Source organism: Ylistrum balloti, unplaced genomic scaffold (genome assembly GCF_031769215.1).
Source record: "Ylistrum balloti isolate Yb309-2 unplaced genomic scaffold, AGI_CSIRO_Ybal_v1 Utg370104, whole genome shotgun sequence".
NCBI lineage: Eukaryota > Metazoa > Mollusca > Bivalvia > Pectinida > Pectinidae > Ylistrum > Ylistrum balloti.
Window position 1 is genome coordinate 874,588 of NW_026782129.1, and position 18,598 is coordinate 893,185.

General features: G+C 33.4%; 1 protein-coding gene across 1 annotated transcript; it reads left to right on the top strand.

Moving 5' to 3' along the window:
• Positions 1-4,442: 4,442 nt before the first annotated feature.
• On the top strand, positions 4,443-14,285 carry LOC132550095 (sperm-associated antigen 16 protein-like). The gene is made up of 16 exons (XM_060214109.1): positions 4,443-4,482; positions 5,848-5,925; positions 6,326-6,393; positions 6,661-6,785; positions 7,318-7,455; positions 7,831-7,938; positions 8,778-8,965; positions 9,503-9,648; positions 9,919-10,052; positions 10,569-10,712; positions 11,186-11,286; positions 11,544-11,755; positions 12,163-12,228; positions 12,851-12,977; positions 13,194-13,258; positions 13,834-14,285. The coding sequence occupies exons 1-16, from the start codon at positions 4,443-4,445 to the stop codon at positions 13,942-13,944; spliced, it is 1,851 nt and encodes a 616-aa protein (XP_060070092.1). The 3' UTR covers positions 13,945-14,285.
• Positions 14,286-18,598: the final 4,313 nt, after the last annotated feature.

Below are 18,598 nucleotides of genomic sequence, written 5' to 3' on the forward strand. Positions count from 1 at the left end.
TTCATTCATTTTTTATCAGTAAATATATATCTATATGTAAGTCGCACAAAGCACATTATGTTTGAAAACATCTTATCTAGATTTACTTAAAAGCACCCTAATTGTGTTGTTCGTAATCTGGTGTTAGTTAACTGAACAACAAAAAAGGTCTCAGATCGAAAAAAAATACTTTACAAAAGTTCATGCATGAACGGTATAACTGCCATACAATGTGACACTTGTTACTTTTCCTGAGTGGCATTATATTCACAGTACATTAAATTCGCATCTCTTGCATGACGGAGCTATGATGAATATACAGAGATATATGAAATACTTTTACAGATGCAATTACGTTCGCAATGTGTTGATAGACTTTCAGATAACGTTTCCACCCCCTATTAAACATCAAACAAGCGATTATTTCTCATAACCTATCTTTTGACACGTATAAAGAGTCTTTTGTTCTCATCTTATAACCTTTAGCACTTTAGGAAGGATGTGTTGCTGGAACGTTCGAAATCAAAGGTACTCAAACTATCACGATAAATACTGAAATCCCCATCTTCGTGTCGTGAAACTAAGTTGCCTTGGCTAGCGAAGAAGTGAAATCCCCGACTCTGAAACAGGGAAGAATCATAGTCAAACACTGTTAGTCCCCCACATCTGAAACGATTAAAGTATTGTTGAAATAAATAAAATAATTTTGTACATATGAAATACATTATTCTGTCTGTAAAGCTATATTAATGTTAAATTAGTGAAAAGAATGATACGTGTTTCACACAATACAGTTGCAAACGCGTAGGATTTTTTAATTTACAGACCTGAACAATCAAATGTATTTGATGAATATGAATATATTCTATTTTACCGATGTGCATCAATGTCTTTGTAACAAATAACACTACGATAAAATCCGTTTGTTAACATTGTTGGTAGATTGACTATTCATCAGCTCATTGAAATGTATCATAATTTATGAGTCGATCTACAGCTGACCCCGACAATCCGGACACCTATCTCCTAGAATCCCGGACAATTCATTGAAAGTCTGCTCAAATTCAATAGTAATGTTTGATAAAAAAATATGTAATAAACAACGCTCTCTGAATACGATATGTAAAACATTCAGTGTATTTACTTGTGTTTTGACACAATTCTGATGCTATTACCACAATGAATAAGACGAGATTTGTCGTCTGGAACTGAAACGTATAATACGGCATTTTCTGGAACTATTCTATTTTTAGAATAAAGTGACTGAATTAAGTTAACACCTGCGCGCGAGATACCATAGAATTGAAAGGAATGAAATACTGTAATTTTAAAAGTTGAAATATGTTTTATCTCTCATTTCACTGTCGTATGCATCACTGATATCACGAAAATCTGTGTCGTGTTTTTTTCTACATATACCAGTATATATGTTAACTATGCAGATGTTTACGAGATAATAACCCATCATGATTTATCACAATTTACTTCGTTTTTCTATTATTTACACTGCACATGTATATCAAGTAGCGGTACTAAGATTGTGATCGGTATAGTTAATGCGCTCACTGCAATTTTAATGTACACGAGACGTTCATTCACCAGTCCATAGCTTCAAAATGTATTTAGTATGAAAATATTTGAGCATTGGTGGAAAAAATGATATTTTACGAAGAAAAAAATCCCTATTAAGAAAAACAAAATTAGTATTTTCAATATATATAGTACACACATTTATGACGAATATAACAGCATCAAACCAGAAATACATATATGTGCCTGAGATTCTATGTCAAATGGTGGATGAATGCAGTGATATAAGTTTCGGACCTCAAGGGCTTTGTCGTAAAGTGACAAATAGTCTCAAATGATTTTATCTGTTTTTGATTTACATGGTCATGAAACGAAACGTACAGTTTAATCAACGGAATGTAATGTTTAGTATTTAGAAAAAATAATCATTGAGTGTTCCTAGGAGATAGTTGTGTACGAAGGAAATTGTTGGTTATTTGGAGTTAACTTTCTTTCCTTACGATGTCTTTGACTTAACAAAAGAAATGACAAAGTATATATGACTTACGCTTGGTTGATATTCCAGTAAGAGGTGACATTTTCACTTAATATTGGTGTTGATTCAAGTAGTAGACCTATAAAACCTTACAAAATATCAATGGATGTGATAATTTAAAACACTTTGGTGGGTTGAGGTGATGTTTTAAGTCAAAATAATTTCAGCACAAATAGCTGGAGTGATATATCTGATACATAGATGTAATTTTACCTACAGCAACCAGGAAATATATCAAAATACTAAACCAGTCCTTAATGTGTTGTTTAAAAAGATATTTCAACATTATATACCAGCCGTAAGAAGCTTTTCAAAATTAATCAAATATGATAATCAAAATATGCTGTAGACCAATGAGATAGAATTGGTTAAATACGTACGGATAATGTAGGCGATCCCATATCCAAAATATGTACACATAACGGTAATAGATGTGGCCGTGGCACGTTCTTTTGGTGGAAACCACGCTGCTGACATGGCGACTGGACCACTGTATGCAATCCCCATTCCACTACCGCCACAAACAGTGTTTAGGTTTTTTTTCTCTGTGTTTATACATATTTTGTTTATATCACGCCATTTCGACACTAATTAGCATCATCATTGAATTTTCTTATTTATCTTTATATAACATCACGTGATTCAGCACGAGTCTGAGCTGTAGTAGCAGCTCTATACATACACATATTACTTTGATTTGTAAGTGGGGGAAGGTCATTTGCATATGGAATAAACAATATTGGTCACCATTTTGAACCCTGTGGGACCTGCATTGAAACGGGGAGAGAATCACTCAGTGCTCTTGAAACTTAAAAGTTGAAATAAACTCTTCGACAAATTTTAAAAAATACTTGACAGTTTTCGGGGTACACCCGTAAAATTCAAATCTGAAATGTAAAATGGAGTGATTTACAAGATGAATGCCTTACGGAGATCCAAAAATAGAACACCGGTTAACAACCCTTTGTTTACGACATCATACCATACATTTGTAGTTTAAATAAGTGCAGTCTGGCACGAGTGCTTGGATCTGAAGTCTTATGGTTATCTGTAAATCAAATTGTGAGTTGTCAAACAAATAATGAAGATGAATGTGTTTTTCTAAAACAAGCAATACTGAAATCGGTAAGTACTTTCACAAAAACTCTATTTTACGCTTACTTTAGCACACTTCACGTTTTCTGTATCTATACAAGCATTTAATAGTTAACAAACAACTGGGTCAATAGACTTAACACTGATGTTTTTTTAAATAATAAATATTGTCTAGCCTTGTGGCTTGATTGACATTTAAGTTTAATAAAAAAAAAACTTCCCTGTAAATTTTTTTTATAAATTTAGGAATGCCAAAAATGTGCCCCTCCAATTTTTCATATGTAAATGTGACAAAATAATTCTCAATCGTTGATTAAATAGTGCAAATATAATGTCATTGTAAGTGTAAGTTTTTTTACAAATACAAAAGCTAAAATTTAACTTACGGGTAAATGTGCGATTTTTTCTAAATCTCCAGTAGACAACGGGGAGTTAAAATACAGTAATACATAAATAATTATGGTGATGTAAAAAAAATCAATTTTTAGAAATAACCCAATTATAATCAATGTTATTACTTGATAACCGGAATGGTTTTGTTATTAAACTGTAACTGAAATCGAAGTAGAACAGTATTTTTCACACTGAACATTATTCTATGATTTTCATCTCAACATCAAAACAGGAATGTACACACACACACACACACACCCTCACATACACACACATATCATCAAAATCTCTCAGTTGATTTTATCTTACATGTAATTGTGAATTTCCTTTCTTCCAAGCTTTAGGTATTCTGTCAGTCTAGGTCATATTTATTTTGTCTGTTTAGTATTTTATGCATTATAAGTGTGATTGTAGACTGGATATTGAGTTCCGGTTTGGCCTATTTCGATTAAAACCGTCGTACTGAAATTATTCCTTTATAACAGTCTACCTGCAGATGTAGAATTTACATAAAAGAAAGTCTTACTGGATGGTTGTGTGAGAGTATTTGTTTTCATTATTTTCACATCATTTAATTGTTAAATGGTTTAGATTCCATTATAGGGAATCACAGGATATTGATTACCGAAGGATGACTCCTTATTCGGGTATATCATTATGTCAATATACATGCCTTGGTCACGTGGTATGATTAAGCCCTTAAAACATTTAAATTTCAAATACTATTGAGAAGGAGAATATCAAATGTAATTGCATGAGATATTCCTTGAAAGTTTTTTCCCAAATGTTTCTCAGATAAAAGCAATCCGCTTTAATGCAAGGGAAATAACTCCTATGAAATATTAAGAACTCTTTTATATCAGAGGATAAGAACAGTTGAGATCTCCATAGCGATCACATTAGAAACAAAATGGCGTCGAACGGGGAGACGGAGAAATACTACCTTGAAAGTATCCTTTGTTTACATTGTTTTTCCCTTTTACTTCCACAGAATAATGTTGATGAATACGACTTATCTGTTATAGAATGAATTTCCATGTTGTCATATGGCCTGTGGCACTGAACGTGATATTTTAACCAGTAACCCAGTCGACGTTAGGAGAGGATGGAAACATTTACAATATAAATCAGGTTAGATTAAGTGAAGTTTATTATCGGTACATGTTCATCTGACATCCTTTACAACGGTCTCAAATATACAATATTAACAAGAATTATATGAACTCAAACATATTGATATACAGGTAAGTCATAATTTTTTTTTTTAAATGTAACCACTGACAATGGCATATACACACTATAATTGATCAAAACACATTCAGTATTGTTTGTCATAACCATACATTATTTGTGAAAAAAAGAAGAGAATATCACATGCATGTAGCCTTTGTGTTGTGTAGGCCTAATTCATTTAAAATTCAATAAACTATACATTGTACAGCGTAAACCAATGGACAGCCACTATAATTAAATAGCCATGCACAGGTCTGTCTGTAGAAATGTACTCATATGTTGTTGGGTTTTCGTATGACAAAGGATTAATTATTATCAATGGCAAAACTGAATACTAGTATGGTTTATGAATTTTTTTAAGATGGCAACGTATTTAAAAAAAAAACGATTGTTTTTTTGCAGATGTTTATCATATTATAATGAAATGTATGAAATAATGGTGTTAACATCTAAAGAAACTTTATTATTTTACAACAATTGTGAAATAAGCTGTAAGTTTATATTGATCACTTGTGTTGGCCTGGATGGAAGTATGCGAGGGGTCTTACTGTGGGAGGAGACCACAATGGTCAGGTAGGCGACCCAATTTCTTTTCATGTTTGTGCAGGGAATCAAGCCCCGGACACCTAGGTGAAAGGTGAGTGTGTTACCACTGCACCACCAGACCACCCAATTTTGACTTTCCTTAGTCCGAAGGGTTTTAATTATTTCTTGACCATTTTGTTCTTGTCTTGGTCATGGTATGCTAACTCATAAATTGGCCATCAAAATATTGTGCTTTCATAGAGGGAGGATTTCTGACTATCAACCAAGATTAAGACAGAAATAAAATTATAGCTACGGCATAGGGAGTAAGAACCATTTAGACTAGGGTTAACTGTACACCAATGTGTCAGGAATTCAGAGGATTTTGAGAGGACATTTTGGAGTTGTAGTGTATGCTAGAAAATGCAAGGAATTCCCAACTCATTTAATATCTTGACTGCAGCTTTGTCTGTAAAATCAACTCAAAAAGGGGAAAAGTATGAATGTTCAGTATGGTGTATAGTTTGTTGAGCTATAATCCTTAACCAGTAACACAGAGGAGAAAATAGCGGTAGACTCTGATGAGGAGTATGCGTATGAGGAAGTTCCAGTAGATGAAGACTTCTTGGCAGCTGGTAAGTTATTACAATTAAGACCTATTTTGATTATAAATTAAACTAAACTCTAAAGTTACTTAGACAGAGTGTCAATACACTGATTCTGACACCTTACTGAAGAAGATATAGGTAAGCTTCATCAAAATATTTCAAAATTTATCATCCACATTCTATTCCTAGGAATTATTCACAGTACAAACTATATAGTATGATGAAAAAAGTATATTTTTATAACGTTTGATATGATATTCTGGGCATGGCTTCTTGAAATTAATTTAACTCGCATGTATTTTTATTGCTAAATTAACATATAAGTGTCTTATCACCAAAAGATAAGATTCAATTTTTGGTATATTCAAATGGACACCTGTTTTGTAATAATGTTGATTGATTTGTGGAAATCATCAATTCTTTTCAGATCTTAATGAAGATTTGAACCTAGCAGTGCAAACAATCCAGGATGTTGAAGAAGACAAGCAGGCTGGGGTGAGTAAAGTGATCTGTTTCAAATATTGTGTGGTATCTGAATAAAAATATTGTTGTTGGTGGTTTCATCATAAATATCTAAATTATACATGTTGGTGTAATGAACTTTATATGTCACAAAGTTCTTTTTTATTATTCTTAGGTATGCTTTCAAAATTGAATGAGCAATAAATTACTTTTAATTAACGTCTACATCATTCAAATTGCTTCTGTAATGCATGGCAATGGATATAATTCAATTCCTCTAGTTTTTGAATTGTTCCATAGATCAAGAAGGAGCCTGTCCCTCGTGCCTCTGTTACCAAACGAGAAGAGGTCGTGGATGACTATGTACGAAACTTTTTGGTACGGATGGGAATGAACAGGACACTGGATTGCTTTCAAACTGAATGGTATGACAGTAAAATACATTTCCTTTCTTATCATTAGAAATCCCATTTTTTAGTGTTCATGCTTTTCATCAGTTTTTTGGAAAATATATCTCCTACTGTTCGTAAATCATGTCAAATTTTGTCTGCAAACACTATACTTCATCAATCTGGATTCCAGCTTCAGACTTTTGTCTGCATCTAAAAGGTTTAGTTCTGAAGGAAACATACTCTTATATCAACAGCTGATTAAATAAAGAAATTTGTAAGGAATGAAAATATGTAATGGAATAGACATTTCAAATTTGGTTCTTGATTATGTTGTCCCATATTCCAAATTATTCTGATCAACTTTTTTTATGTCGGTCTGGAGTCAATGAACATCGTTCATCGTCTCCAGACCTATATAAAATTAGATGACAGACTATCATAATAATTCAAACTACCTGTTTTTATGATAGTAAATGACACTAACAAAGGTTTACATGTTTCAGACACATGTAGCTCTTTAGTTTACAGACATAATGTTAATCAGTCAGGTATCTCATTATTACAGGTATGAACTCCAGCAAAGAGGCATACTGCACGAGGAGGATGTAGGTGTAGTACCTGACATTTATCTCCGTAACCAGGACCTCGACAATGAAGTCAAGTTCCTGAAACAGGAGGTCACCAAATACAAAGAGGCAGCCATGTATGTGTACATAACATTCTATATATATTAATATTGACTGAAAATCAGGATAGGTTATTACAGCATGATGCAATGCATTTTCTTGTCATTTTTCTGAACAGTAGTACGAATGGGTGGGCTTATTACCATCTATGGCCATTTGGCAGTTAAATATTTACAGTGAGAATCAAGTTCATTAAGGTGTCAAAAATATATGAAATGCAATTTGAAGTATTTTCTTTCTGTGATTGATTCAGTATTTGAATTTTTGCTAGCTTTGTCAAAAATTAACACTTCATTCAGACAGAAGTTACTATGTAAATGCTTTTAGAGTAAAACTAGATAGAAAAGCATAATGCATTTGACTTGAAATGATTGTTTGGTAATTCATTGCAGGAAAGCCAAGGAAACATATGTGAAACTGAGAAAGGAAAGAGACTACCATAGAATGCACCACAAGCGGGTGGTTCAGGAGAAAAATAAACTCATCAGTGATGTTAAAAGGTATTTAGTAATAATGGAATCTTAACAAAAAGGGTTACAATGATTCAATGTTGATGTTACTTTTCTATTTAAGTGGAAAGAAATACAATTTTTGAATTACATATTATGTTAAACTTATCAATCTATCGCATTGGTCTATGACTGCTTATATGTATTGTCAGATTGGATCAATCTGATACTATGAATTTAAAATGTCATTTGTACCTTATCTTTCACTCGTGTGTTTTGATTGTACATTGATCTACACACTTGTGTTTAACTGTCAAGGTAAATTAGGCACTTGGGGAAAAGCATCTTTGTTATCTTTATTGTTGAGTTATTTATCTTATTTGGTATAATGAAATTGTAGTTTATCAAGGGAGACACATTTCTTTGTTTCCCTGAAAATTAATCATATTCTGTAAAGATTTCTTATGTAATACAATTCAGTTTGAGATATGGATATTAAGGATTATACATGGTAGAGACTACAACTTAGGATAGAACAACCAAAGATAATCAGCTAACACAAGTATGGAACTTCACTTCATTCTTGGTCCAATTTACCTTTGGAGTGACATGTGGATGGGTTTGGGAGGGGTTTAGGGGATGTGGTAATGTGTTTAGAAATTGACTTGCTGATTGAAACTTTTACAGGGATTGCATACTTTTTCATTTTGTTTTTTGTTAGGTATCTTGTTAACATATATGGAAATTAAAATAACTATGACAAATACCATGTCAGTAATCTACTGTCCATTCATTTTGACATCTCTGTCTGTGACGACACAACCAGCTGGGCTTAGATAGGCTGTTCGACTTGTCTAGGTTAATTCAAAGAAGTTCTACTGTAATTGTAGGCTGAAGCGTCACTACGCCCAGTACGAGCCTACTCTTCAACAACTGAAAAAGAAATATGAGGTGGCTATGAAGGAGAAGATGTTATCTAAACTGGAGAAGGACCGAGCTGTTGGTCAGGTCACAGGATTACAGAGCACACTTAAGTCCATGGAGTCCTTCAAAGGTGGCTCAGCTAAGCAGAGCAATGGTACTAACAACACGGCATTCTTTTTTCCAATCACAATATGTTTTATTAATAACTTGAATTGTGTTATCCCTTTACATCCTGTCTTCTTGATCCTCTCCACTACAATGATCTCCCCTCACAGCTACCCCTCTCCCCTCGTCATCATCTCCTTATTGTGCAAACATGCAGTGATATTCCCTCACAGTCTGTCCCCTTCTCCTCACCACCATTTTCTTATTGTACAAACAGTCAATGACGGCTCCTTATAGTCAGCCCCATTCTCTTGAGCTACAGTCCTCAAACTGATCAGGTCCAATACTGAAAGAATACAGGTGTGATGCTTGTCATTTTAAATTTTAGAACAACTTAGAACAAATTAACTTCTATTCATTATACATACATAGCATATATAGTGTACCTTAAAATTCCTGGAGAAGTTCCGTATTGAAAATCTGAAACTCATTATTTGTGCCTTTACTAAGTGGAATCATAATGTGAACAATCTCCAAAAATAGCTTCCTCTGCTTTTGTTATCAAATAGATTCTTCGATTTTGTAGGTAAGATGGGATCAGGAGAACGACGTAACTGGCCCGTGGACAATGAGGGGCGCGGTCCTACTCAGAAAGCCCTGGCCCAGGAGTACAGTCGTACCTCATTACAAGATGTACAGAAAATTCCTGAGGACTACAAGCGCCATCCAGATGTATGTACATGTTCCTCAGTAATATTTTTGTTTTGGTTTAAATTACTGTATACACATTGATATTTTCTATCAGTATTTTGTGTTTAATATTCCTTATTTCCAGTTGCATGTAAACACCAGATAAGATGTAGAGTAGAAATGTTTCACAAATGAATTATTCACTTTTAAAATGTTCATGTGAGAATTTTGTAAGTAACAGATACAGTTAACTGGATAAAGTAAAGAGACGATACAACTTTTGTTAAGTTTTGTTATATTTGATCATTGTAGGACTCGGTGTTCCCTGCTGACACAGGGGTTAACCCTCTCCTGGCACAGATTAAGGCTCCAACTGGTCACCTGTCAAGGGCTGGAGGTTTCCGACTTTCCAACACATTCCAGGCACATTCCCATCCCATCAGCGAGTAAGATATTGTATTACCCTTCCTTGAAATAGCAGTGAAATATGCATATTCACATGCTAAATTGCTATGTATTCTGAGGCTATGTGACTACAGTATCAAAGATACATGATTGTGAGCCCTTCTCTGTTCAGCTAAGATTTTCGTCTGTTTCATTATGGTATTGTTTCTTTACCTCCCATTTATACTTTCTGTGATGAAATTCCTAAAGTCCTGTGATATAACCAGGTCCCTTAAGGGATTGTGGTCCAAGTTGATTAATGGTATGAGTGTTGCAGCGTGAAAACATGATTTTTAGAGGCTAACTATATTGAATATGCTGATCAGTTATGTGAAATCAGAAGAGTAATCGTGCATTAATCACAAAAAAAAACTGTTTAAATGTTGTTAACACTTGACATACATGTATGTGGTGTAATTTTATAGTCATATTAATTGATAACCTGTAATGTGCCATTCCAGAACAGAATTTAAAGAGGAAGGTTATAAAGTTTTACATACATATTGTGTTTTCCACAGTGTTGCTCTACACCCACGGAAACAGATCCTGGCTACCAGTAGTGATGACCATACATGGAAGATGTGGGCAGTACCAAGCGGTGACATCATCATGACAGGAGAAGGCCACACAGACTGGGTGTCAGGTTGTGACTTCCATCCCTCGTAAGTATAGAACGTATAGAATCAGAAAACTATATCCTTATTGGTAATGTGAAGAATCTTAAAGATATCACACTATCTGTGACCATAGTACACATGTAATTGTGTCGAATTAATTCACCTGTTCTGTTTCAATTAGTTTATAAACATTTGATAGCCCTATACTCAATCATATGTTATTACATTGAAGTCATTCTGTATATACAATTAAGGTAAAGTTGAACCCTGAAGGTAAATATTTCTCATGCTTATACACCTGTATTAATAACAAATCCTTCATTCTACAATCTGATAACTTCAAAAATTTTCCAATGCCCAATAATTACTATTTCACATATCAAAGTTGTTGATATAATTCTGTGATATGAATTTTCAAGGCAACTTTTTGGCCAGACATCAGTTCTGATATACATATACCTCTATGTAATATGTACAAGTACATTAACGGTATTTGGTGTTTTGTTGACTTTTTTCAGTGGATCAAAATTAGCAACATCCAGCGGTGACTCTACAGTGAAAATTTGGGACTTCTCCAAGGCAGAATGTGTACATACCTTCACTGATCACACACATGCAGGTATCTTAACTAAACTATTGATATTTAAAGAGTTTTTCTTTTTTCTTTTACTAACAGTCAGATAAATGACTGCATATAATTATGCTAATATAAACCAGATCTATATTGATTTTCAACAAATTATTTGTTTTATATAAGAAAATATATTGTTTACCAGAATTTTACCTTGTCTTTGTGCTAAAGTTGAAAAGAAAGACGACATTTTCTTTTTCTCAAGATAGATCTTTATAGCACTGTTTGATTTTACCATTTTACAGTATGGGGATGTTCATGGCACACCTGTGGTGACTTCTTGGCTTCCTGTTCTATGGATAACACATCCAAGGTGTGGGATCTTAATAGCCTGCGCTGTCGCTACACCTTGAGAGGCCATGCAGATTCAGTAAATAGTATAGAATTCCTCCCCTACTCCAACACTCTACTCACATGTTCTGCTGATAAAACTATATCTCTGTGGGATGCCAGAACGGTAAGCTATATATACTTATCCGAGTCCTAAATACTTATCTTTTGTTGAAAAAAATACTCTTTTTTTTTTTAAATTACTGAGTTCCAAGGCTGTAATATTTTACAGTCAGTAATATTTAACATACGAGTGTCCAATAAGATTTACATTAAGAAAAATGTATGTGTATCATAAGTTGAATGGTAGCAGGAGAATATTTGTGGTATATTTAGTAATAATTATTTGACTGCAGTAATATGTACAGCTTATAATTCAAATTTCCTACACATAGTGGGATTCTGGACACTAATATCAAATGCAACATAATGTGTTTAATTTATTCACAGAAAGATCAATTTAGTATTAAGTTATATCTGTTCTTGTATCATTTATCTCCCCTTGTTTGAAAACTGTGTATTTTTCCATTGTAGGGTCTTTGTGCACAGACCTTTTATGGACATATGCATTCTGTTAATTATGCTTCATTCAACCTCAGAGTAAGTATTTCATAGAGGTTTGAAAAAAGAATGTTTAACTTCATCTTGAAATCCTAAACTTTTTACAACGTAATATTGAAGATGTTAGATTTGTAAATAAACTTATTTCTTACATCATGTATTTTTTGGTGATAATGTTTATAATTGTAGCACCTCTTGCTCAGAAAACATTGTGTTAAAATACGATTTCACTAAATGCCTTTTCTGTATGTTTATATAACAATTATTTTGGATGCACAAATTCTTCAGGGCATTGATATGCCCAAAACTTATGCCACATATACCCTTAGAATTAATTGTACCAAATAATGTCTACAGTCAATACATGTTATTGTTTTTCTGTTTCCTCAATTAAATCATTCCCAGATTTTGATATTTGGGAAAGATTACTGTAGACATTTACTGTCTATATTGATTGTGCCTCAAGTGATGATTGAAACATAAAGGAATTAATCCTACATGTAGTTGAGATTTTGCTAGATTTTATGAGATGAGTGGGTATAATGGAATAAGTGTTATATGAGATTAATGGCTGTTATTAAGATTTGTTTAAGTCAAATCATCATTATATTTATGTCTTAAATCATCGCTATGGTTATATTCTAATGACTTTGTGTTACAGGGAGATACAGTAGGTTCCTGTGATTCATACGGAATTGTTAAATTATGGGATATACGTGCTGTTGCTCCAATGGTCAGTTTTGACACTGGACCACACCCAGCCAACAGAGTGTCGTTTGACCCTTCAGGTACTTAAGGAAGCAAATTGCATGCTTATCACTTGAGATACAATATTGTAGAACTGTCAGATGTTATCTGATTTCATATAAGTAAGCTCTGTACCACATTTTTTTTTAACCTTGTTGATGAAATAACTTTGCTGTATATATGTTTAGTATTTGTTTTTAGAGATAATCTACTTTTTAATTATTTTCTATAACGATGAAAATTTTTGATGTTTTCAGGTTCAGTAATGGCAGTAGCCAGCAATGACAGCACTGTCAAGATGTATGAAATCTCCAATGGCAGAGTGAGTATTGAACCAAATGTTGTATCATTACAGTTTATGTAAGATCTCTTATATTTATAACTTACACTCACTCTTTAGTGTTAGTTTTATTTTTGACTGCCCAATGTTTTGTTGTTTTAGTGTTGTTTTATTTTTGACCGCCCAATGTTTTGTTGTTTTAGTGTTAGTTTTCTTTTGACTGCCCAATGTTTTGTTGTTTTATCATCAAATCTCTAAAGGCAAAAGACCATTAAAGAGCAATTCTTAATCTAAAAATGTGTTAGTGATTGTTCTTTGCTGAATAAAAGAACCAGATAATGGATAACCTTCTGAGCAAGTAATTCAAAGCTAAAGTTTTCATTTATGTTTTTTCATCAAAAACTTTATTTGCAGGTATGTATCAAAATGAAAATAATCAGTGACATATCTTCTCACAGAAACAGAAACAAATCCGATCAAACCTAATAATTGTATCATATACATTATCTAGAGACCTGCATTGTGGATGTAATAAATACTTTTATCCTATTTCTTAGAAATGTGCACGAAATACCCAGACTCATTGCTCACTTACACTCTCTGTTTGTCATTGTTAGGTGAGCCCCCTGATTGGACATGAGGATGCCGTCCAGTGTCTCATATTTGACCGCAGTGGAGAGTATATGGTGTCCGGAGGTAGTGATTGTACTGTCAGAATCTGGTCCTAGGCTACAGGACAGTCTGTCCTTTGAACATTGTGACTGTTGATGAAGAGGTCATCTACATCACAACACACTGTTCTGTCCTTGTTTTATTCTATTTTGACTTCATCCATACTTGCTGCTGATCACATAGTTAACCATAGCTACAAAGACATTTTTGTGTTTTTGATACTTTTACATGTGATACAAGCATTGGTGTAATCGATCCGTAAGGAAGTATATATCACATGTTAAAAAAAATCTGTATCTTCTGTTTGTTTAAGAGATGAGTAGTGATTTGGTCATGATAAATTAATGACAATATTTTAGGTTATATAAGTATAACTGTGGAAACAACTACACAAATATTCACTTGTCAGTACCAACAATATGGAGTTTTATTACAGAAGGAAGTGATTATTTACACTGTTGTACGTACAAGTATAATAGGGTGAAGTTTATCTGTGTATAGATTCTAATACTTATTACATGAAGTTTATGCCAGCCAAATATTTTCATTACTATCTGTTGAAGCCTGTAGAATTGACTGGTAAAGTGATGTACATCAGAATACAGTGCTGATTTGTACTTATTGTGATACTGCTGAAAATGTGATGTTAAAAATAATAAATGTATATATTAAAAATGTTTGAAACTGTTTTACTGTTTTTTTGCTAAGAAAGTGTTTTTTTTCATATTTCATAACATACAAAAGTGTTCATTGGTTCCATAATCCAGAAAGAGTCCATAGTGATATTACAATATATGTATTAATAAGGGCCTCGCATCGGAGATGCAGGTGCCCTATAGTAATCAGGTTGTCCATCCGTCTGTCTTTTTTTTTTTTTTGCATCTGGCATTTCTCAGAGACAACTGCATGTATCTTGATGAAACTACATATACATACATATCTTCACATTACGGAGTGTCACATACTCATTTCGAGTTTCTACAGTGAAAATTTGCAGAGTTATGGCCCTTTGTCACCAAAACTTGTCCAGCCTATAACTTCCATTTTGTTTGAACGACATTCACCAAACTTGCTATATTTATATATCTTGGGAATGCAGAGTGTCACAAACCAATTTCAAGTTTCAACGACAAATATTTGCAGACTTATTGCCCTTTGTCACCAAAACTTGTTTCTTCTAAGTTCTGTGCACAACATCGCATGGTTGTCGAGGATAATGTAAAAATGCTTACCACTTGACTCTGACAGATTAAAAGGATTGTAACACTCAACTGAAGCTGACTATTAGGGTCAAACACATAGAGGGGCCCTTTCTGACTTGTTAGTGTTCTAGTTATTTTTAATGTTTCATTGAAACAATTGCCACTGAATCAAACAAACACCTAAATCATCATGCTACCATCTAGTTTATCTGAAACTAATCCATTCCACATATCTTTCGACTTTTTTCCTTCTGGAAGAATTTTACAAATTAACATGATTTATATGAAATGATCTATTGACTTTTGTCAAGATAACCATTCTTGTCCAAAGACATGAACACTGTTGCTGTCCATTGACTTGTTAACTTACTTTTAGTTAACCTGCTACACTAGCCAGAATATGTTCACACATTGATGCAATGTTTGTTTTTATTCAATACTACAACATTGACTATTTTAAAAAATGGAAGGTACAAAAATGAAGTGATTCTTTGCTCAGTAGTGTACTATGTGGTTGGTTTTGTTGTTGCCACAACAGTTCTTCAAGAAGGTAACATTGTGTTTAGTTGACCTCGATGAAGTGACGGTCCTGTCAATGAAGCATCAGTGCCTTACTCATATTGGGGAAAGGTCCATTTTGTTTTTTTCAATGGCCTCCATGTAAATTTCTCTTTTGTCTGAAATTTACTTTCTTTTCATCGACTTTGAGATACAGTTTCTCCCTAAAACTTCAATATGCCATGTTTATAAAGTTTGGAATGTCAGTAAGTACATTTGCCACATTTCACAGTTTACATACAACAGCATTAAATATGACCTGGGTCACCTCGTATAGTACGGATGGTTTCTGTCTTCACAAGTCCCTGTGGTAAGTGAGTTGATGTACATATCATAATTGATTTTGTTGATTGTTCTGGGGTGTATGACGGCGTCAACAGCCAGGGTCATATTCTATAGCGGAGTCTCCTTGTAGTAGCTGGTGGCTACCTCAGTGAACAGCATACTGAAGGCAATCCAGAGTACTAAGGGTAAAGTGTCTTCAAAATGACACAACTACGTCAGCAGTTTCACAACTTCCTTGGAAGCATAAACTGCAATGGGTATACACTTCTGAGGTTACCTGTACATTGATTAACAATCTGTACGTTTCACGTGTGAATGATCCTTGAAAAGTAACACTGTTTATATCACAACTAACACATGAACAGATGACGGGTTGATTTTAATCAGAAATGAAGTTTTCTCTGTATATGTCATAGATTTATTTTATTAAGTAACACACAATGTATGAACGAAAACTATTCTTAGTAAAATATTTACACGTACATGTAACTAATCGAATGATATGAACGATGTCCCTGTTTCCTGCTTTAGAAAGTAAGTTATCGATTTGCATACCTTAAGCCAGCATATATCCTTCGCCACTCTGCTCAAATCGCCGACAGAGTAATACTGATCACGTTTAATTAGGTCAAGTGTTTTCTCCACTTAACCATAGAAATGTGAACATATTCACAAGATTGCTACATGTCAGACATAGAGTTATTGTTTTTGAATGACACCAACTTTAAATTATCACCATTGAAATATAGGTTAACATAATCAGTCACAGGAATAATTCGAGTAACATACATGTATGTCAGAAATGTCAGGAACGTGCATGTCTTTATGTATCCGAAATGTTGGACATATCTTCAGCAATATTTTTGATCTGAATGCTGATTAAATGTTGCGGAATTCTGACTACCTTTTATCAAAACTTAATGATGAAAATTCCTAGAAATAGATGTACAACTGTATTGAATCTACCTGTAAGTAGCTATCAATACCTGTTCAATGATGTAGAGTCATAATATTAAAGATGTATTAACATTATAATTTTCACCAGTTTTCCCTCACGGTTCTTCTTGGAGAACGAAATACGTGATTATCAAATACTTTATTAAATTTTATTACAAATAGATATTTGAATCTGAAGTTGACAACTAATATGAAATGAACGTAAAATCAGATGTAAGTATATACTGTGTGAATACGAATTTCTCCATTCCTTAAGAAATTATTCAAACGATCTAGATAATAATGGCAAAAATAAAAATTTGAAATATTACGTTAAAAGAGAATGTAGAGTTTTTACATTATCATGAAGGTTATGTTTTTGTTTTGTTGAAATTGATTGTCAACAACAACAAAGTTCCATTCTAGTGTATGTGAAAGTAAATTTTCAATCCTAGGTAAGATCCATAACGATGAAATCTCACAAGAAATGGGTTATTAGGTCATCCCGGATTAACGATGACGTCACATAATTATCATGATTTGTGAACAAAAATAAAACTTTTTTTATCAAAGTATGCCTTTGGCTTTAACTCACTGATAATTTCAAAAGTTTTAAATTTGAACTTGATTTTTTACATGAAAGTATGAATTGCGGATTTACAGTTATTTTCACGGTTTTGTATGAATCAGGCCGCCATCAAAAACGATATTTTCTCTTGATGTGGATATCACTCATCATCTTTCCCGTCTTGGCGAATTCTCAAGATAAATAGCGCGCGAATGTGCATGTGTCAATGCATGGTCTTGTGACTTGACGTGCCTATTTGTATCTTACAACTAGTCACGTCACAAGACGTGCATTGCGAGAAAATTCGTCTTTAAAAGTTTCCTTGCTTTCAATGAAAACGATAATAACTAATGATTTCCCGATAAAAGGCCAATTCTCGTGTTACTTTGGTGTCATTGAACGCTGTCTGCCAAGTGTCGATTACATGGCGATGGGAACAAAGAAAAAATGCTCTTTGTTGTCAATACCTCAATATGAAGAAGCGAAAGAACAATTAAGGGTGTTGCCATGTGGTGTTTGTATTAATGCCATATGTTGTATTTAACAATGACACTCTGTTGTAGGTCGATATATATTTAATATATTCCATTCTATGTTATAAAAGGCAAAAATTCACATGTGTTGCAAAAGTAGATATTTAATCTAGATGTTTATTAATCTAGATAGTATATACACAGAACTTCAAATGTGTTTCGATCTTCAATAACGTCTGTACAGAACTCGAAATAAATAGTTTTCTCAGCACGTCAGCATTTTAATTCCTTTTGTAAAAAGAACCCCGATATTTTCATCATGGTTTTGTGACATTTTAGTAGCTACAAGTTCATATATGTTATTGAATAATTCAATCAATGTACAAATAAACATCCTTGACTGTTTTTAAACAAACTCTACTGTTATTTTATGTTAATTGTCCATTACAAAACTTGAAAGAGCGTCACAAATAGGTTTATTTTTTGTGTTTGCCTGCGATAAAGATATCTTTTCTCTCGTCATACTTAGATATATTTTTAAGGTCGTTTCCTACGTTAACATGCTCCTGTCGGATTTTACTATCTTATTCTAGACAATGATAAATGTGTAGTTATCATACGTAGCATATATTTGTGTATGTATGTCATATGTATGACAAAGACATGAGGCTATGATCCTTTCTACATG

Excerpts from the sequence above, each read along its gene's own strand:
- LOC132550095 (XM_060214109.1), top strand. The coding sequence starts at position 4,443 with ATGGCGTCGAACGGGGAGACGGAGAAATACTACCTTGAAA. Across the intron at positions 8,966-9,502 it reads CTCAGCTAAGCAGAGCAATG|GTAAGATGGGATCAGGAGAA; the intron begins GTACTAACAACA and ends TCGATTTTGTAG. Across the intron at positions 11,756-12,162 it reads CTCTGTGGGATGCCAGAACG|GGTCTTTGTGCACAGACCTT; the intron begins GTAAGCTATATA and ends TTTCCATTGTAG.